Source organism: Bicyclus anynana, chromosome 1, assembly GCF_947172395.1.
Source record: "Bicyclus anynana chromosome 1, ilBicAnyn1.1, whole genome shotgun sequence".
Classification (NCBI taxonomy): Eukaryota; Metazoa; Arthropoda; class Insecta; order Lepidoptera; family Nymphalidae; genus Bicyclus; species Bicyclus anynana.
Genome location: NC_069083.1, coordinates 4,597,230 through 4,620,209, shown reverse-complemented (window position 1 = coordinate 4,620,209; position 22,980 = coordinate 4,597,230). Strand labels below are relative to the sequence as shown.

General features: G+C 36.5%; 1 protein-coding gene across 5 annotated transcripts in view; it reads left to right on the top strand.

The window, feature by feature from the left end:
• LOC112050201 (guanine nucleotide exchange factor DBS) overlaps positions 1 to 22,664 on the top strand; it is a 135,658-nt gene extending 112,994 nt beyond the window's left edge. For 3 of the 5 annotated variants that reach the window (XM_024088400.2, XM_024088404.2, XM_024088402.2), the window contains exons 12-20: positions 6,382 to 6,516; positions 8,310 to 8,495; positions 8,884 to 9,075; positions 9,783 to 9,908; positions 10,509 to 10,706; positions 11,382 to 11,590; positions 12,334 to 12,502; positions 16,513 to 16,645; positions 17,403 to 22,664. In XM_024088400.2, coding sequence (XP_023944168.2) covers positions 6,382 to 6,516; positions 8,310 to 8,495; positions 8,884 to 9,075; positions 9,783 to 9,908; positions 10,509 to 10,706; positions 11,382 to 11,590; positions 12,334 to 12,502; positions 16,513 to 16,645; positions 17,403 to 17,500 — 1,446 coding nt within the window. In that variant the 3' untranslated portion in view covers positions 17,501 to 22,664. Of the gene's footprint in view, positions 1 to 6,381; positions 6,517 to 8,309; positions 8,496 to 8,883; positions 9,076 to 9,782; positions 9,909 to 10,508; positions 10,707 to 11,381; positions 11,591 to 12,333; positions 12,503 to 13,673; positions 13,703 to 14,249; positions 14,510 to 16,512; positions 16,650 to 17,402 lie in introns of those variants that run through there. The other 2 variants (XR_002887138.2, XM_024088406.2) reach the window with 2 other exon arrangements.
• The last annotated feature ends 316 nt before the right edge of the window (positions 22,665 to 22,980 follow it).

Genomic DNA, 22,980 nt, shown 5'->3' with positions numbered 1-22,980 from the left:
AACGTGTTATGTAATTCACCTTCTTTTGCATATTGATTGTTGCGGAATTTCTTTATTGTAGGCCCTTTAAAAATTGCAGTACCTTCAGTTATTACAACTACGTTCTATTTTGGAAATAAGTAAAAGTTGTTTTGTTCTTATTTAGGCAACTATTGGTAAGGCAAATTGTATAAATTATGGCGACAAAGTTGGTTTTGAGTTCAATGTTGACAAAATCAGTAAAAATTACGTTGTAAGCAGACTAGCAGATCCTCAGGACTTTGTCCGCGTGGAATCCTTTGACCCTTCTAACTTTAATGAATTTCGACACTCCCAAGATCCCAACAATTATCAAAGACAAAATGTATATCTACCCTTGCTCATGAATCAATCTGTCTTTTGATGGAAACCGCATGAAAATCCGTTAACTGGTTTTCGAGTTTAGCGCGAATAGACAGACAAACAGATAGAAGCGGTGGAGGACTTTGTTTTACAATACTAATGATATTTCTTGCACTTTTACGTTTTTGCATAGTTTTGTTGATAACAGACAAAACAAAAAGATACTTTTTACCCTAGAGTCTAAAATAATATCATTTTTCGCTTTGGTAAGCTAAACTGAAGAACTTTTTGAGCAAGAGAAATGAAAAATAAATTAAACTACCGTTCCCGACACTCATAAATAACGTGGGTTTCTAGTGGATAATGAATTTTCAAAATCAGTTCACTAGATCCAGAGATTACCCCTACAAACTTCTCTTTATAATATTAGTATAGTTAGTACGTCGTGACTTGTAATATACCTAATACATTGGCACGATTGTTCGGTGCATCACTGCAGAGGCAATCACGTTACAATATGGTCATTCAGTTCAAGTGCGCCGTATAACTGGGGTCAGGGCTACTTTTGCCGTATCAACTGCACGTGAGAATAACTGCCTACTGCAATATTTGCCCAATTCAGTTGGGTAAATATTGCAGTAAGCAGTCAGTTATTCATATACCTTTTCACACTTTATTTGTATTTAATAAGTATAGATAATACATCGTGACTTAATACTACATTGGCACGATGTTGTTCGGTGCATCAATGCAGAGGCAATCACGTTACAATATGGTCATTCAGTTCAAGTGCGCCGTATAACTGGGGTCAGGGCTACTTTTGCCGTATCAACTGCACGTGAGAATAACTGCCTACTGCAATATTTGCCCAATTCAGTTGGGTAAATATTGCAGTAGGCAGTCATTCATATACCTTTTCACACTTTATTTGTATTTAAGAAAGATAATACGTCGTGACTTAATACTACATTGGCACGGTAGTGTTTGGTGCATCACTGCAGAGGCAATCACGTTACAATATGGTCATTTAGTTTAAGTGCGCTGTCTGTTGCGGTCAGGACTACTTGTGCCGTATCAACTGCACGTGAGAATAACTGACTGCCTACTACTGCCTATATTTGCCTAAATGCAGTTGGGTAAATATTGCAGTAGGCAGTCAAGTTATTCTTCATACTTTGTCATTAATTTATTGATATGTGATATTCAACGAACATTCTATATATTTTACCCTTGTATTCCAAAGATTTTATACCACTTACATGTCACTAGAACGTCGAAACTGAAACGAACAAAGGTGGACATAGGCTACACTATTACACAAACTAGTAGCGAAATTCGATTTATGGTGATTTTCATATCACGTTTCATATCTATGGTATGAAATATCGTTGCTGTATTACATCGACGGTGGAGGTCATTTCAGAGCGCTTATTGTTCCGATAAGTCGTTCCAGTTTCAGTCAATATCAAAAGTCTTATAGCGAAAAGCTTCGACGAACACCTTAAGAGGCTTTCGCTTGACTGTCGCATACAAGATTGAGAGGCAGTGATTATTGAAACGACTTATATCACTGGATCGAGAAATACGCGGTTGAAACTGCGGGGCGTCTGCTATCATTAAGAAATAACAGGAAAAAGCACTCTACGTATAACCGTAATACGATCTGTATCAATTTATGTAATGCAAGACCAAGACACCATGTGAAATTACTAGAATCACACTCATCTTCATAGATAAATCTTTAACCCAGATGACCGCGCGTCGTTTCCATGCTGTGTTGCATTGTCTCCAAGCCATGCTGTGTTACATTGTTTCCGAGCTAAGCTGTGCACGTAGCACGTGCTTTGTCTCACGTACCGCCTGTTCCAAACAAAAACTTCACAGATGTTTCGAAAAAAAAAGTGTACAATGAACACAGATTTGTGCATCCGTTGGATGTTGAGATCCTTAGAATAAGACCAGTGGTTCCCAAACTGTAGGTTAACCCCAGCCTTGGGCGATTGAAAAAAAAAGTAAAAGTTGTAGTTAACTGTTGTAGTTGCATTGAGTTGAGTTAATTAATTCTTATGTGACTATTCTGATATAGGTACATGCAATTGAGCAAATTACAAATTGAACCAAAAAGCAATACCCATAGGTACATTGTATACAATCCTTCATACGCTGGCTAAAATAGTTAATATTTGAAATAGCATAAACTATTATTAGCTTTTGTTTTACTTAACTTAAATTTTACATAATGGCAAGGACTTTTTGAAGTTAAAGAATATTAACAATTATTGGACTGTAAATACAGATATGGAAGGAGTACGGCATCTATTTCTACATGGCATCGTGCAAAAAAAAAACTAAAATAGCCACTTTAAAATAAACAACTCTTTTCGGCCGAAGTCTGCCACCAGTTCTGATCTAAGTCATTTTATAAAGTATGTATACATTTTAACCGATTTTGAAATTGAATCCATAACCTCTTTGTTGTAAACCAAAGGTCAAAGCAATACCAACTGCACAAAAATAGTGCTTTAAATCTTAAATTCGTAGGTCGTATCACTAATCTGCAGTCAACTAACTGCCCAGTTAGGGCAACAAAATTAAGTTTGAGAAACACCGCCATAGACTATAGAACAGAATATGAAAGGGACGTCTTCCTTGGTGAGTACTAACTACAGAATACAGAACACTCGGCAGGTGTGCTCTACTATAACACGTGTACAGACACACACACACACACACAAAGAAGTATAACGTGCGGGATGTGAAGACGACCGGCAACGTGCAACTGCCTGCCTGCCCTTTGTGGATACGACTCGAAAGATGCTCTACAATATTTTGTTGAGCTATAATTAGTTGACCTCGTACTACCAGAACCCTACAGCATTATACAAAACGTTTTTCCCATGTCAAAAAATTTGTAGCTATTTAGTAAGTTATTTAAAAAGCCTCGGAATTGATAAAAATGTATTTTATATTTATCGAAATATAACTAATTTTTTCTATTTAATTTGCAGAAAGAAAAATGTTGTAAAGTATGTTGATCTTAATAAAGCAACTGTTTATTGCTGAGTCTTCTCAGCAGAAACTGCCTTCTGAACCGGCAATAGAGTCTCACTTGACGGTGCAAAAATCTTTGTAAACTAAGCTTACATATAACACGAACTTTGATATTGATTTTGAAAATTAAAAAGTAATATTTGTTTTTATAAATGTTGAGAAACTAGCCAAAAGTGTTAACCAACCCGAAACGAGAATTTCGACGATTTCACCTAAAACCCATTTTAAAAAAAATATGCCCCTTGTCTATGATTATTTTAGCGTGATTGCATCCTAATAGTAAAACAAGTTACTATTGTTTTCTTTGTGTTTCTCAACAAAGTGTTTTAAATGAATACAATTACTCACAGTTTGTATAATATGATAAGAGCCGTCGTAAAAAAATCACGACATTAAAGTTTCTTGTTGAATAAAACCAAGCATATAAACAAAAAATTTATAAAATTTAAAGCAACTTATACAAAATCAAAAAGATAAACAAATTTAAAAAATCATGCGGACGGAGTGGCGGCTAAAAACTAGTTCATCGTCAAAGTAGAGCATCCACCGCGTCGATGGCACAGCAATAAAGTGGTGGCAACAACTTTTTTTACGCCACCAACGTATTCCCAGTCCCCTTCACATCCCGGCCAGTTCCTTATTCTTACACTGAGTTACACGCTGTGTGCACACTAGTTTTCAAATCATACCTTTACGCGAGAAATTATTCTTCCCTAATATAAAATATTTCATACCTTTACGTGCAAAGTTATTCTTCCCTGTGTAAAACCTTTCTTACCTTTACGTTCAACATTACTTCTCTATTATGAAATCATTTTATGTGCGTATTTATCTTTCCATAATGTAAAATCTTTCAAACTTTGACGTGTTAGTTGCCTTGTATGGAGTCTACTTCCCTAATGGTGTTCTAAAATGTGAAAATTCATGTGTGTGAAATATGTGCTGTTTCATAAGGGACAAAAATCAGTCCAAAATGGAGACTATAAACGTTGTACTAAAAACTGGTTACAAAATGGTTAAGGATTTTTCCGAGCAACATAAAAATGTAAGTAGGTTTCATTTGATAGTGGGTAGTTTTATTTTTACTATGTTAAGTGAGATTAACAACTAGTTTATTAAAATAACACACTACAAACCTCAATGGCTGAACGTTAAAGAGGCGCAAAAATGTATTAATTACAAAAAAAAAAGAAAATGAAAGCCACGAAGCAGCGTGGTGATTCTAAGCTCCATATGTCCTTTCCTACAAGGACGAAAGCCTGTTAACCTATTCTTTAACTTTGAGATACTTTAGTGTAAATGCACGTAATTTATTGCTAACTGATCAAAATTACTGTATTTACAACATAATAAACCATCAAATCAAAAACAACCGTTAATTTTATTGGGTGGCTATAATAGTCTTGTAATATCATTATTATCAACATATTAAAATCAACATCAACTGAGAAATGTCATCTACCTACTGTATGATATTCACGAAAAGTTGGCAATAGGCACCGGATGACATTTGCTACATACCTAGAATCTCAATTTCGTGTATGTCAACTAACAAACGTCAAAGTTAGTGAATTAGCTGCAGGTCTTGTCTTGTACTGATGATGATAATGAAAATTTGGTTGTAATAAATTTAAGATTTATTTATTTTTTATACCGTTTAATAATCGAAATTACATGACCTACAAAATGCTAATCACTGTAGCGTTTAAGTTATAACCGCGGTTCAAAGTTACTGTAACTATAAACCAGTTAATAGTTAACTGCGGCAACATCGCGTGTACTCAACGTGTAAAACAACACGGACATCCCAGCCGACGGGAAGTAACGGAAATTACGAGTAAACTCAAATCTCGCTTAACTATAACCACTTTTTATCGAAACAGATTATCGACTGCTTAAGCAATTAAGCATATTGAGCACGATACCCTATTTCAGTTGCTCGTATTATGTAAACAACTATAAGTAAGCTAGAAACTTGCAGCGTTACGACTAATCGTATCCTTAGCTGTTTTAGTGCATGCAAAAGCTGCTAAGGATAAAACCATTGTACAAAAATTCAATGCCTACCATAAACAAACATATGATGGACCACAGAATACATAGTTAGACAAGGAATTTTCCAATTTTTACTTCTAGCGCATACCCTAGTGCACGTCTCTGCTCCATTGACCTCAGACAGATGCTCTGCTTCCAATCGTTTTACAATTTACGAAGGAAGCCTGGAACTGGTTGGTGTCTTTGACAAAATAGTTGCGTATTGAGCTTGGTTTGGACCTTTAATGCTGCTGTCAAGGGTCTTTAGTTAGTAGCTTTAATTGCTCAATGGTAAATGAGCTGAATTCATCACCCGTCGTCTTGGTTCGATCCCCGCCGGCTCAACTATTGTCGACCAATTCCCAACACAAACGTCAAATTTTACGAATATTTTTAATTTTATTATGTTTTTTTAAATATGAATGCATCTGTTACAACAAGATACCATTTGTCAAAGATTTCTTATCATTCAAAAATGACAAAAACAGTCAAAATCTGTTAAAAAATATCTTATTCAATAAAATAAATTTATCCATCGTGCAGCAATCAGGGAGCGGAGCCAGGCCTATTAGAAGATTGCTTTTCCATACCAATAGCAAGATTCTCAATGTAAACATTTACTTATGCTTGATATATCACGTGTTTCAGCTTTATTTTAAGCATCCCACGACCTTAAATGAATTCCTGTTCGTATTCATGTCCGTCCTTTAAATCGGTAGGTATGGGATTATTGTATATGTAATGCCATAGAAATATAGTAGGTAGTAGTAACCGCCTAGCCCCTGTGTAGCTATGTCATTGACGTCAGGGCATTCCACAGTTATTAGTGAACGAAATTTCTATCTGAAGATGACATGACAGAGTGAATCGTTAAAATATAGACTGCCAAACTTCGATCTGACGATGGCACGGAGTTAAGAGTGGCTGTATGGGGATGTCGATGATGATGATGCTAAATATCTGATGGGTTTTCAGATGGAGACGTCAGGAGGGTCAGAGAGTTCGGGCGGCGAGGACGCAGAGGCGCGGCGGTCGCGGCGCGGGCACGTGCTCGCCGAGCTGCTGCAGACTGAGAGGGTGTATGTGCAGGAACTTGGCTCTATACTTACGGTTGGTATTGTTTTCCTGAAAAACCATTATTCATATTGTTTTCTTCTATAAAATGAAGTTCTAAATGTGCTAAGCGAAAAGCCCCAGAATGACTGGACCAGTATAGATAGATGAGATTATTGAGCAACATCTAAGAAAACCTAAACCGCACTCAGTGAGATTGGGTAAAGAGAATTTTATGAGAAGGTCCAAATTACAGGAGCCCTTTAGTATAACATTAAATTCAGAACGATTAATATTCACTTGGTTCTCTTTTAATTCTGCTATTTCTATTGGCTTGCTAATTTATTTATCTACATTTTAATTTATGAGTACCTGTAGTAAGTCTACGTCATACTCCATTAACCGGCTTCTGGCCCGATATCTCCCCATGAGTTACGCGCTCTGAAAATTATATATGCCAATTCATAAGAACTGGCGCATAGTTTAGCTATATTCAGTGGAACATGGAGTGGTCAGTCACGGACCATCTGACATCTCTCGAGCCATACACTTGTGATGCATTCGATACGGCGCACGCAATCTAGTACGCGAAACCAGCGAGCGGAACGCAATGCATTTTACACATTCGCCAAGTGTTCGCCGACGGAGCTTCTCGGTCGTGTATTGCACCTTGTGGCACTCTGCAACATGAAACATGGCAAATACGATCTGTACAAGTCGTCCGCGAACCTCAGCGTCGGCACTTCCTATTCGTGGTACTACAGAAAAAATAACTCCACAAAAAGCAAAGCGAAACAGTTGACGCGAGCCGCATCGGATTCTACGCTTTTCAGTGATTACACGAACCAGATTAATCTATTCGAAAAGGAAAATCAAAAAGGCAAAAAGTGTAAGAAGACCGTGAGTGATGCCGGTAAAAATCGTGTTAAGTGCCGTCCGCGAAACATTAAACCAGTTCACATGGAACCGTTTACTGGAAATTTCTTTTATGGCAAACCGCTGCCCGGCTATGAAGATGTGCAAAAAACGGAAGAAAAGTTAACATATTTGCCGGATTCCGATGTGATTACCGTTTCAGAAGATCTTACCATCGAATCTTTGACAACTGCAACCACAGTGGCTGATTTGCCTGAACTTGTTCAGAATCCTATCTTTGGTTGTCGTGAAACAGATGTCCAAATTGTAACACCTGAATATTCCACCGATTCAACTGCTACTAAGGACTCCCAACTGCTTTCCAACAGTTGCACCGAACTTAGGAAGACAATGGATAGCATAGATTCAGAAAACATTTTAGAAACCATAATGAATGATTACAAAAAGATTATGAAGGAATGGAATAATACTATCAAAGACCATTTTTCTACAATATCGCATTCCAAAAAGAGTCCTACGCTATGCACCAAAACATATTCTGGAAGCTATACACGTAGCTGCCATTCGTCATTATATTGCAAAAGACGCAGTAATTATTCAAAATGCTGCGACAAAAATTATTACAAGTGTACGTACCCAACACAAAATTATAAAAGATATCAAAGTTATGACACAAGAAAAACGCAAAGTTTAAACAGAAATCAAAAGTTCGACAACAAAACTTCGACATTAAAAAACCTGAAGCGATTCTTTACAAAAGACAATGGAAGCTTAACCCCATCTGAGTGTGAATGCCTGGAATCCGTTTACAAAGAATACGATAGAAGATTACAACATTGGTGTGACGTTATTAGCCAATATTCGACTAACACAAATTCGGTATTTGCATATTCATTAGTAGATGGTAATTTATTCACTCACATAACAGTTTGCTATGCCACGCAGTGCTATATGAATCGATTGTTTCCTTGCAGGGTTACAAAGAAGAAATAGAGAAGCCGGAAAACCAACACATTCTGCCGGCTGCTCTAGTGGGACAAGCTGACGTACTATTCGGTAACCTACACGAACTTTTCACATTCCACCAAGATGTGTTCCTGAAAGACTTGGAACGATCGATATCCGCCACCGAACTCGTCGCGTTGTGTTTTGTTGAAAAAGTAAGTTACTTTCATACATTGTATCGATGCTTGAAATCCGTGTGATTTCTCGCATATTTTATATTCACTCTGTCAAGTAATTCTTAACGTAAATTGATGCGTGATTAAAGAAGCTATTTTATTAATCATTTCATTACTCGTAATTTAAGAAGGCGTTTAGAATGCATATCTTTGTTGTCATTTTCTGTCATCATGCAACGATATATACAGTTTTCTTTGAATTCAGTAAAAACTATAAAATGTATTTTTCATAATGTACACCTACCTAGCTGCTTATATCGGCGGCAATGTTTCTAAATTTCCCTTTTTTGCCTTTCTTGGGTTATTATGAAACCTAAACTAGTTTCTAAACAAAAAAATCCGCTATAATTTTGGTCAATTTTTTCAGAGGGAGACATTTTTCCGCCTATACAGCTACTACTGTCAGAACATCCCGCGGTCCGAGCGTCTTCGAGAGACGTTAGTAGACACGCATCTCTTTCTGCAAGCCTGTCAACAACGCCTCGGCCACAAACTACCGCTCGCTGCTTACCTTCTGAAACCAGTGCAGAGGATTACCAAATATCAACTATTGCTTAAGGTACGTCAGCTACTGAATTTCCTTCTTTCCCTTCTTTCATTCCTATTTTTTTTTCTTTCTTTACCTAACACATTGTATTGTCTAATACATATTAGCATATTATACTCGTAGCAGTTGCATTATATCTCTGGGACTGAGAAAGACTAATAAAAATATTATTAATGCGTAAATTCCACACTTGGTTACAATGTTATGAGAAATTACACTTTGTCTCGCAGATTGAAATATTATAAAGTAAAATAATTAACAATCACGTGTTACTATCAATTCAAAAGACAGCAAAGACGTACGGCCAAGTGAAGTGAAGTGAAGTGATACGATGCCGCGTAGAAATCGTCATAGGTATGGGTAGAATATACCCTTGTCCCCCGTTCGCCATCTTGAAAATAGGGGCGGAAAAACTTTTTTCGCGATATCTCGGAAACTATGCGTGTTACAAAAAAAAAAAATGTTGAGTCATTATTTGTAGCAAATTGTGTTGCCTACAAGTATATTTATATAACTTTTTACGATAAATTTAAAATTGTCAGTCAAAGGACAATTTACTATCATTTGATATTAAAATCGTGGTAAATTAAGTCACATTTTGTGGATTATATGAAGCAATGGAACTGGGTAGATTTTAAGGATAAAAAAAACTTTTGCTCTTTTCTAAAACCTCTTTGCGTCCATTAGATGTTTTTAATATGTAACTTTTATATTCCCAGGATTTGCTCCGCTACAGCGAGTGCGGTTCCATGAGCTCTGGTCTGCAGCAGGCACTGGACTGTATGCTCGTGGTGCTCAAGTGTGTCAACGACTCCATGCACCAGATCGCTATTACAGGCGTCCCTGTAAGTTACTTTTTTAAAAAATATTTGCCATATCATTTAAATACCCTCCAACTAAAAGATTGTATGAGGAGTGGGTATGACAATCGTCTAGCGGGCCACCCCCTCTCGGTGATGAGTCCGGCTTTATCCATTGTTCTTCATGTTGTATTGTTTTACATTAATATTTTGATTCGAACCGTTAAGATGTTGAATGCTTTTTCGGTGCTTTCCGCTAAGCAACACTTTTAAATCATTAATAGGCATCTTGCAACCTTGTTTTAACTAAGGCTTTATCAATGCCTTCCATCAGGCATGGTTTTAGTTTGTGCCTGTGTATTAATAAAATTGTATCTAATTAAATTCATTGTACCTAAATTATGTACTTACCAAAAGTAGTCTTTAGATTTCCTAAATTATTGCATATAGCAAACTAAATATTAAGAAACAATTGTGACCCTATAAGAATTTAATTATTATGGTTCATTGAGTATTAATAGTAACAATACCATAGTTCCTCTTACTCTCTAAATATCTTAGCTTAATTTGGAAGAATTCATTGCTCACTGATTCTAGAATAGGTTATGCTAAGTGATAATCAATTAAGAGTTGTATATATTACAGGTGGATCTCAATCAGCAAGGTGAACTGCTGCTACAGAGTTCATTCATGGTGGTGTCAGAGAACAAACGAGACCTGAGGCTCAGGATACGGCCGCGACGACGGCATATATTCCTCTACGAGAAAGCCATGTTGTTTTGCAAGTCAGCCACCAAAAACAGTCACAACAAAGCCACTTACCACTTCAAACATGATCTCCAAGTAAGTTTTATTGAAAGATTTCTTAATTGTAAGTTTTAGGATTTTTGTTTCACCAAATCTAAATTAGATTAACGATTAACATTATTTAGTGGACGATTTATCTACCTATGTTAGTTAAATTTGGCAGAATATTGTTTAAAGTTCATGACAATGAACGGCTACATTATACAGCTACTTTAAATGTGAAAATTAATTTATTTAGTTGATGTGTTTGTCCATTTACACTTTAACTATTCTATTCTTTAACTATCATCCTGAAATTCTGCGTTATCAGAGATACAACAAAAGAACATAGGATTGCAAAACAACTTCAACGCGTGATTAAAGGCGCGGACCATAATATCAAATAACACAATGTTGCAATTAGATAGTGCATAGAAAATAATGTAAAATTCCAGGGATTAGCTCGCAAACTCTCACCCATTTCTACTCAACGCGAATCGTTGAGCTATGTCGGTGACTTTGGTTTTTCTATGGGTATTTCCTCATTCCTATGAGGAAATACCCATAGGTTCCCTTATTATAAATATTCGAGTTTATAGGACGTCTTGTCAATGATCCGAGATTTGGTCGTTAGCGCGGTCGGTAATATAATAGAGGAAAAGTTCTTATCAATCTAAGAAGTCGAGACATAAAATCCATATAAAAAGTTTTAAAATTAAGTTCTCCTTCCAGATGTCACAAATCGGTCTCACAGAGTCAGTGAAGGGCGACCCCCGCAAGTTCGAGGTGTGGCGGCAGGGCAGGTCGGAGGTGCACACCATCACCGCGCCCACGGTGGAGGTGAAGCGCGCGTGGGTGGAGCGCATCAAGCGCGTGTTGCTCGACCAGCTCAACGAGCTCAAGGGGGAGCGAGTGAGGCAATACGGCGCACAACACCACAGGTGAGTTACACCAGATGTCTTCAACGGAATTTCCTTGCGTCCTCTTTCGTTAGGGTGGAATGAAAGAGAGAGCAATGTTTTCAATTGTTCGACAATATGTCTTTTCTGAACGAAATATCTCGTGAGTCGTGACACACATTCTGGGCCTTATGCAATTTAATGAATAATATTTGGTTAAGTTTGCAATAGCAAGATACAGACAAGCGCGTTTGTATGTGTAACTAAAGCGCTGAAAAAACAGAAATATGTTTATAAATTGTCATCTGCTTGGGAATGGTTTCTGAGCAACAGATTTTTGTGGTAAACCAGTTTCGATACCAGACGCCTCCATTTTAAGCACTCTAACTTACTTATTCTCTATTAACTATAAGTTTCTGCTGTGATTTTTTAAGAATGTTTGGCAACATTTGTGTGTAAACTTTTAGTTTACATACAAACATCGTTCTATCACTTTTTCTTTTTGACAATTTCGTCCAAAGTCAAACCATCTCTTGCAATGGAAACCACAGAGTCAACCATCTAGAGTGATAGCCAGCAGCCAGCATGTTTGTTATGTATGTTGATATGCCGACTTCTTGAGACGCCACAAAATTACTGGTACACCTCAACGCGTACACCTCAGGTTGATGAACACCGCGACGTGTACCCTGCTTCCTCTGCGAACTGTGTTCTAGCTTTGTTTAGACTATGGTTTCCGAACTTACTGCCTTCTACTAGGTAAAACGATAAAAAATACTCCACAGAACACTAATACAAGCGAGCTCATGGGACTTGGGTCCGGGCGGGGGTCCCACCGCGCGGGGCGTAACTGCGGCAGCGGGCGCGCGCGCAGCGTCCGTGGACGCGCACGACGAACCCTGCTGGTCCACCGACCCCTCCGACGACGACGATGACGACACCGAACACGCGCCGGTGAGTGACCACTCACCATATCCTGACTAAACCTGTCCTACCCTCGAAAACTCCATTTCAATAAACAGAGCGGTGACTGACATACTGAAACATGGGCATCCATAAATTACGTCACTTTAAGACGAAGGGAGGAGGATACTCCACTGAATTGAGAAACTCCTGCTTTTTTGAAATTGGTTAGTAATAAAACTACCACCGAAACTGGCGTTTTAATTTAATAATTTCTAGATGTGATGGGCTGTTACAAGGGGGTCAAAAATTACGAACTTCGTATAATGTAATTTATGGATGGGTCCTAGTAATCCTACTTGTGCAAGTATGCTGTCACTACTCTATTGATCTACGCCAAGAATAAGGAGAATCATCTTTTTATGAAAAAGTGTCTGTTAAATCACAGAGACGATAATGTTAAAAATGTCTCGCAAGTAGTTAGATTGGAATGTTGGTATATTTTGCTCTTTCTTTAACTGTTAAGTTGGGACTAGCAGCATTCTGGTCGAAATTTGCACTTTTAATCGAAATTTCAACACTAGATGGTTCTTCTTGGTTCCTTGCCTCCATATTTTGTCGTCTACCAGCGTTAGGTATCCTCATTATTTTAAAAGGTTTTATTTTACAGAAGTTGTTACCTATTTAGTCTAACATAAAGATGTTAGGAAATATCTCTCTTACCAAAGTAATCGATTTTTTTTAAATAAATCTGTATCTTGAAAGTAAAATTGTATTGTCCTTTATGTCATTTCCATGTTTTTGTTTTGTATAATTAAGTACACTCAGTTATGCGTATTTTTACAATACAATAAAATATGGTATCGTGCCATCTATTGGTACCAACTTCTTTAAAATCAAATCATAACTCATTCCTAAAAAACCGATCCTATATACCCCTGTGGCTGTGGCTCAATTTCTGTGTTCCATTTAGTCTCATGTAAAATTAGTACGAACTTACGTAGGATCTTATTCGTTTTAAGATACGATTTCCATACTAAAATCATCTCTGAAGGATGTGTAATATTTGAATCAACTGAAAATTTGTAATGTTTTCATAGAGCTTAACACAGTGACGTCGATTTACTAACAAAATTTATAAAATAAATGGTGCTTTGTTTTTGGGATACTTAACTTTACTCACTGTATCATATGTTAATGGCCACTAATTTTGGGTTTACAGTTGTGAGTGAAGTGAAATCCACTCTCTATGTAAGTTTTATACGTTTTTAAAAGGAATGCGGGCTATATAGTCACCGGGTAGCGCATGTTACGCTGGCAACCCGAACGCACTTAACGCTTCCCGGAATAATTTAAGGAACTAAATGTTAAATTAATTTATTAAAAACAGTGAGAAAATTCGTAGTAATTGTTATTTGTTTCTGTTGTTCGTTAGTTCTAGCATTTAGGCGTAGCGAGACTACGAATTTTCTTTTGGCAAATTATGAATTTGTAAAAATAACATCCACAGTCCATAGTTTAGAAGCCGTCACCGCCTATATGATTTTGCGAACCACTTATCATCGCTTAGAATACGAATGTGCCTAACTACCTACCTGTTACATTTTTCTAAAATGAAGCACCTGTAATAATAAAATATAGGTTTTAATAACGCACCGATTCACGTCTTTTGTATGTGTAATAGAAATTTTAAATAGCGTCAGAACTTATAACAGTTGACGCCCGACGCCAGACGCCATTTTGTCGTGCGCGATGTTGTCAAAATGTCCGCCATGCTCTAAGCTGTGTTGTTCAACAGGTGACGGAGGCCGTGGGTCTAAACGGTACCATACACAGAATGGTACAGTTCTTTTCAGTATCGGGCTCCACGCAAGCCAACTCCACGTTTTACGTGTCACAGTACTGAAAACGCCTCTAACTCTAACAGTTGAGGCATTGTAAATACAATGAAATAAGAGACTGATATCATTATATCCAAAGTTTGTAAAATAACCAAAGACAACGGCGTAAACGTGGATTTAAATCAGTTGAATGTATACGCTGAACGTTAACTGTCGTGTAAGTCATGTTTTTTTTTTGTTTGTTATGTCACTCATTGTCGTGTGCTTTTTGATTTTGTTTTAATATTATGCGCTTCGCTTTGAATAAGTGTTATGTAAGTTTATTGACGGCGTCGTTTTCAAATATTTGTGTGTATTATTATTTATAGATATCTAGAAATGTTGCATCATGTTTGGAATTAAATATAACTATTTATATCAATCTACCTACTTAATATACACAATTCTGGATCATTTACTGGCGTATCTATTTTTAATATATTATAAGTAATCTCAAAGAAAATTTTTATGACTGTTGATGGATTTATAATCCCCGGCACTTTTCGGCACAGCATCCCGGCTTACATCATTCACTCCATGGCTTTCAACATGCTGTCTGCTATATAATCTTTATTATATTACACTTCTTCACACTATTATCTAAACTGTTACAGTTTAATTTCACAAACTACCTACGTTTTCAATGAAATTTAATTCAAAAAAATTATAATCTTCATTTGGACTTTCCTACTGACTATAAGTGTATTTGGCATAAGAATAAAGCACTATTCAATATACATAGTTTTAAAATGGTAATTATTGTGTCAATTTATACAACCGTTCTATATTTTCACATAACATATATCTCTCTCACAGCAATGAAAATATGTTTTGAACTTGTTATTGTATTTCTCTAAGCGGTTCTTCTTCACACCTGTCTGTATGACTTAAAACTTTATTAGCCTACTATTATCTTAGGAAACTAATATAGTCTGTATTCAGCACTGTATGTACTAAAATCGTCATGTGTTTCTTATTGTATCAACACACCTACACTATATGTAGGTAAAGCATGGTCTTGTCAGTGTAACAAAGTAATATTTACCTTACAGACTTAATTCAATTAACCTTTAATAATTGTTACCATTGACATGATTGGTATAAATTATGGACGTAATTATTCATGGTAAGTAATAAAAGACAGATATAAAAGTTCCCGGGAATCGGAAATGAGACGACAAATGTTGCGATAATCGATTAGAGTTAGAGAATAAACGAATTACTACACAGTGTCACCTAGAAATCTCAATAACCAATACATAATTAGATACACTGTGTATCTTGGACTTTATCATAAAGGGTGAGTTTGCGAGACTGGCATCTGTCTACAACTATAAATGGGGTTATAGATTATGTTGTCTAACTATGGGGTACATTTGATATTAAAAACAGAAAGCCATCTGGAGTATTCAAAGTTATTTGTTACAATAAAAAATGTAGCAGAATCCAAAAGATAAACCGATTCCCAAAAAAATCCTACAATATAGTTGGCTGTCTATAAACACAATTTCTTGAGTGTAGTTAATGGACATTCGTCTCGATAATTCACCTTTTATATCACACAAAAAAACGCATGAGCTCTGTGGATATTGGTGTCTATAACAAAACTATCGGTGTGGATATTATTTGCTTTTCTTGGAAGGATGTGTGTGCAATGTGCATGTGTATGGAATTAATCTTGGCGTTTGGGTTTTGCTGGAACTCTGAAAGCATTACCTTTAGCGACTAAAAGGACGAAGTAGGGTTCACATTGTACATCAATACCTACCAAAATTACACTACATAATTAATTAATTGTTCATGACTTATCAACAAAATACCTTAAAAAACCTTGAGCAATATTTCTGCTGTGAGCTCCAGTCCATTAATCTCTTTAGAACAATAGAGTAGGTATTAGTAAAAAGATTAATAGAGTGTCATCATAGAGATAAATAGAGAGGTCATTAACTCTAGGCCCTAGAGCATTTTAAAACCATACGTTATGTACGTATAGTTTAAATTAAAAACACTTAAGCATTCATTCTGACACTTTCGTACAACACTTTTTGCATCTGCAGACAACGCGTTTGTGTTGCGTATCTGTAACGAGTTATTGGAATAGTATACCTGTCTTACTCACACAGTAACATGTAAATCATTGAGATGTGAATGTTGGTAACACTGAGTGACGCAATGGCGCAGGCGGTGGGATGCGCGCTGGTGGCGCTGTCGGACTACACGGCGGTGGGCGCGAGCGAGGTGTCGCTGCGCGAGGGGCAGCACGCCGACCTGCTGAAGGTGGGCTGCGCCGGCTGGTGGTACGTGCGGCTTGCGGGTGAGTGACTTTACTAGCGTCAACGTAACTTGTGTCAACGTTATCCACTGCTGGACATAGGCCTCTTGTAAGGGCTTTCAAAGACCATTGTCTTGCTGAGATTTCGTCAGTTGTTGTCGTCGAACTAACTTCTGTGCATTGTTCTGTTCGAACGGATACCAGTTTCACTGCTTGTAAGCACTAACCAGAAGCCATACTACAAACTCTTAAATCCGTAGCGATTCCATAATGTTTCGCTATTCATACCCTAAAGGCCATTACCCAAGCATATAGCAGAATTGTTTCGTATAGCGATTTTGGACGTCATCGACCATTTCATTCACTCAATTTGCATTACGTACTGAGGTTGAGGTAACATTACTTGCGTCCTTATATAAGATAGATATATATCATGATAGTTTTGTGAAAAGTTGTGGTAAGCCCCAGGAAATATTGTCAGGACTAGACCTCCATTACTGGCTCTGGAAGTGGACAAGAAGATGTTTTCCGAGTGTACAATTATGTAATTTTTAAACCTTGACACAGCACAGCACTGGAATGCCAAATAGCTTGGCATTTATCTACGTCATTGTCGTTAAGATGGTAGCTGGCCACGGTCACTAAAGCCTGCCATCACACCAAATTTCGATCCAATATAATCATATATAATCCTAATTTCACCAGAACTGGGGATTGACCTCCTTAAAAATGTCCTTAAAGACGGTGATGTTTCTCATTCTCTAAATACTTGGGCACTAAAGATTACTTCACATTTCAGGTGGTCAAGGGGAAGGATGGGCACCGGCGGCTTATTTGGACCAACGCAAAACTTCTCGGTCGTCGAGTCGATCGCACGACCGACTGCACGACCACTGAACGCGACATCCTTGCGACTTGTGACTTCTACATGCACAACACTCGATATGGTACTTATGGTATAGGTACGTCACGAAAGTTGAATCTGCATGGGCGCTATAAATGTTAGGAGAACCATTCGCTGATATTGTACTTAATATTTGCATAGTTACCAAATTACCAAAAATCCCACTGAGCAATTTTACCCTCTTCAAGTCAAAAAACACTGTGTTCACGGTTTAATAACTTATACCTATAGGTACGCAAATCACAACGTCCTCTTGCTCACTTGGAAATTGAGTTTTTAGTTAGTTTATTAATGCAATTGATGCATGAACGTCGTAAAAAATTACCTCTCGTGACCTTGAACGTGAACTAAATCAAATCACAGGAAGGATATATTCAGCTTCCCTATCCTTTAGAGTTTAGACCTTTAGATTCGTATAGCCTGCATTTTTAGCCGTGAATGGAGCTTGAATAAGTAATACCTATATTATTATTCGTGCTTAAAGTGGCAGTTGCCATTAGATTCGTTTTCGGTCACCAGCAGACCTTTCAACTTTCATGACAATGTACGTTCTCGTTTACTAGTGTTCGGACTATTGTATAAAATTGACAAATTGGCACAGGTAAGCTCTGATACCTACATAAAAATCGAGTGGACTATTATAACAGCTAAATTACTGCTTTCAATGGATGTGTTTAGAAAAGTAATAATGCTTAGGACTGTTGGCGTTTGGAAATTATGTAGAAAATTCGAGAGTAAAGTTTTAAAAGTCGATGTTTTATCGTGACCTAGTTGGATTGCATTTAGGATTTTAAGATTGTGGGTTGTAAAATTGTGGATTTTGTTTTTATAAATTGTTATGTGAATATTATTTTATTCGCGATATGTAATTTGGCGTTTTTAAATGGTGCTATGTTGCCCTGATCACAATTTGTAAAGTTTTATTTTTAACAGATTCCACCAAAATTTTGCCAATGCGAATTATGGTTATTCTGGTCATTTATAAGTTAGTTTACGTTGCAAGTGTTTCCTACCTAAGATTATACCCGGGTGTTGGTGCTAAAAGATCTTATATGCTCACATTCCTTTAACTACAGACACGAGAGCATATTTTATTCGTCAAGAAAACAAGTTTATTCAAGAAACATATTTCATGCTTATTAAATAAAATGCCTGACATCTACTAGTGAGTTTCACTATTGGCAAACCATAATACCGAGTCTCTGTCGAGAGGTAAGACGACAGGACATTGGCGTAACTATACCATGAAGCCCACAGTACCTACTATCTGAGACCCATGGCGAATTCAAAGGATATTGGTTACTTTTTTTTAATATCACATTGCTTCTGTGAGCTTAGGTTCGTAGCATTTTGCCAGCCATATCATATGGCACCACTGCGATAGGAGGTGGTTGGCAGGCGTGCGTATTGCCACCCTCTTCCTCTCGCTTCCCTCTGACGTCAAACTTCACACCTCTGTATCACGCGGTAGCAGACATATGTGATATGTGATTTGCCTATAGTGAAACTCAAAGTTTTCTTTGGGATTCCGGTTTCAGCTTTTTGGCATTTCATGGGATTCCCCGCCATATATCGACCGATGAAAATATCCTTTGGTGTTTATACCACTTAATAAGAACATGCTGATATTTCCTGGGTAGGAAACAGTGTTCATGAGTTGTGACTATCAAAATCAATATAAAAAAAATTTAATTGTTTTCTTTCTGGGTGTTTAATGTGGATTTGCTGTGCATAAGTCTAGTAGAAGTAACGTAGCGTCCCTCTCATCACATTCGTTACTGTTAATGTAAAAAAAAAATTACGTAATTACAGGTGTATACGAAACTTTTAATTAAATTGAAAAGGATTATTTTAAATGAAAAAAATATTACCTTAAAGCTATTTAACTCTTAAGTCTCCTGCTGCTTTGGGTCACGGGGACCTAAGTATGTATTCTGTCCCTTAGGTTCGAGTCCAGTACCGCTTATATACGATGTTTTTGTGACTCGACAACATGTGTTTCAAATTTGTCTCTATCTGTAGTATCTTGATAGAAAGAGAGAGGGAAAGGCGAATTCAAGACTCACACTAGCTATTCTTAAAAGATATTCTCTATAAAATTCTAAAGAAGATGTGAAGTTGGGAGGATCGTTGGATGACGATTGTACATAGGTATCTAAGTATTGTAACTGTTGAGGGTGTTGAGCAACCCTCGGGGGTTGAGGATTGAAGCTATAGTCTAGCAAGTTCGTTGATGACACTCCCATGATATGCGGGCGACGGGGGGAAAGACTGGGCGGGTGTGACATCGTCCGTGCGGGGAAGTGAGGTGTATCAGTCGTGGGTTTTTCATTCATCGCAACACGCCACCCGACCCGCGCGGACCGTCGGGAGTGTTACGAACGAAGTTGCCAAGCTATATAATCCTTTCCATTAAATTCAAAGTTTCATTTACATCAGAAAATACGTCAAAATAACATTGTTAAAATGTATGTAAATGTTGTTCTAAAAAGCTTTATTGTAAATTAGTGTTAGATATAGATCGTTATTGTTACGATTCGGATTATCCAAAGCTATTGTATAGTGGAGTAGGGCGTTGTAGCCTGGGAGCTGGCGGACGATTTTGAGGAGGCAGTTATACGAGACATCGGAGGCAGTGACATGGTCGTAAAATATAATTTGTATGGTTTTAAATAATATAATATAAACACCGAGACCACATATATACCATATTAGAAAATTACATGCGATTCAAAAAACTTTGATTGCGATTTTGTTAATTATTTTTGTTTTTTAACTCAACACGCGATAAACTGAAAAGTGACTGAAAATGTCATACTATTGCATTCACAAATTCCCAAAACAAATATGATTTGATTGTCGTTCAATCATAATTCTTTGAGAAGGGTAAGATTTTAAGTAGGTACCTATATTTCGAATTTTAACGTTTATTAAATGTGTCAGCAAAATTTCCCGCCAGCTCCTGAACCATTGTTGAAGCAGTGACTGTAATATTTTCTCCTGTAAATATCATTTTTATGTTTAATTTTAGTTATTTATTTTGACCCCAGCGTGCTTTCGATGGTGTTGATTAGGTGCATCTCAATTCTCCATGACATTTGTTTGTGTTCGTTTTCCATCGTAACTATTAAAATACCTACCATACAGTTGTTAACTTTTTCATGTGAACTATCAAATTATTCATATCCTTCCTTTATGATTATTATTTTTTAAATGTGTTTTTTTTTAAATATGTTTTAAAGATTCACCGAAATTGACGCAATATTTTAATTGGAATAGAATCTGGGTACTTTGGCAGTTCTCATTTACGTTCTCGTAACTTACTGATGCCAACGCTCCTGGCACTCTGAACGTATTATACAACCACACACTATAAGATATAAATTGAGAAATTGCAAATGAGTTGTCCACAAATATCAAGATATTAAATAAGACAGTCAAGTGCCAGGACTGTTGTCGCAATGTATAGTACTTACCTTCATCGTGTTGCTGTGGAAAACCGTTATAAATAACATCATAAGCATTCATTTAATCACTTTATTTTTAATTAAATATGATTAATCATATCTCGGTGCCTACATGTGTAACTGATAAACAATGCGTGCTAGCGTAATCTTAAAAAAACAAATTATGTAATGAAAAATGCTGGTGCCTATCATAGAGCCACGGCGTTATAACATAGGTAGATGCAACCCAAAGATTTTATACTATTAGATATGTCACTAGAGCGTCGTAACTGAGGCAAACAAATGTTGCTAACAGCCAGTTTCTTCATGTAAAGCTAAAGTAACAGTAAAAGTAGTAAGTAGTAAAGAAAACTTTATTTTTCAGTGAATAAGACCGTCACTTTTGATTTATGACGTTACTTTGACTGTTACTTGCGATGAAGAAACTGGCCGTACGTACATGTCTTAATTTAATTTAAGCGCATAGTAAACAACGGAAGCTATTTTAAACAAATTAAATTTTGTCTAAAATGTCCAGTTATGTGTACAGGAAGTGTAAAAACTATATATACAAATACTAAAATACATATAATATAAATAAACACACAGTTGTGCTTGTTAGCTCTGTATGGAATAGCAAAATTCATCATGGTAACATATCTAATAGTATAAAATCGTTGGATGTTAAACAATAGCGCCCAAATCAACGATAGTATATTGTCGACCAATAGCGCCCAAGTCAATAATAGTGTATTGTCGACCAATAGCGCCCAAGTCAACAATAGTGTATTGTCGACCAATAGCGCCCAAGTCAATAATAGTGTATTGTCGACCAATAGCGCCCAAGTCAACAATAGTGTATTGTCGACCAATAGCGCCCAAATCAACGATAGTATATTGTCGACCAATAGCGCCCAAATCAACGTTATTATATTGTCGACCAATAGCGCCCAAATCGAAAATAGTGATAGCTATATTTTCGATCCGCTGCTAATGGTCGACTATCTCTTGTCATCAAGAGATATCCATATCATAGCTTGTGATGAATAATGCAAAGGCTTGGTTGAACCCGTGGCTATGAGATTACGCGTGCTTTGTTGCCTATCCTAAGTATAAAAAAATACTAGTCGCGATTTTTGTATATCCTCGTATATGATACATATATCACTGTCATAAAATGTCATTGTAATAAATATTCAGAAAATATCATCATCTCATTGCATATCATCTCAAAAATTAATGTAATTAATTAATGTTATCATGTGTTATTTTGGAAATAAATTCCATTAAATTTTGAAAAAGTTATTTATATATTTGATCGCTCTCACAGTTACAACTCTGTATTTATAATCATCTGCCTCGCCACGCGATGTTGGTATTATCAAAAATATTAGGCGACTAAATAGTATTTCTAACCGACTTCAAATAGGAGGTTTTTAAGTTGATCAGTATGTTTTTTATGTATGTTCCATAACTAAAAACATACCTACCTACTACTAACTTCCTATTTACGATTTCAGTTTAATCACTTTTTCAGTTACATATTTAATTGCCAATATTTGTTTTATTTTACAAAAGAATTTTATTATATTGTCAACTCAAGTGGCGACAGGCGGTATGTTTTTTCATCACATGTAAATTCGTCTTGTGAACCTTTAAACGTGTGATAACCACAACTGAGGTCACGAATTATACACATTTGTCCATTTCATTTGTTGTTTTATTTCTTTTACCATTATTTAGTATATTTTTTTTCTACAAAACCCATTATAAATCACACCATTTACACAATTAACATGTATGTTACTTTGTTTCACGAAAATAACTATAATCGGATATAAATCGCTCAATACAAAAACGAAACGATTCTGATAAAATTCATGTTTCCGCTGATTAGTTTTCGTTAATCCATTATCACTTCAAAAAGATTTTAAAATATATAAAGTAGCTTGTAGCTAGCTAATATTCTTTATTTAATAAGCTTTTAAAAAAGAAAGAAAAGACGAAAATAATATTAATTCAGTGCA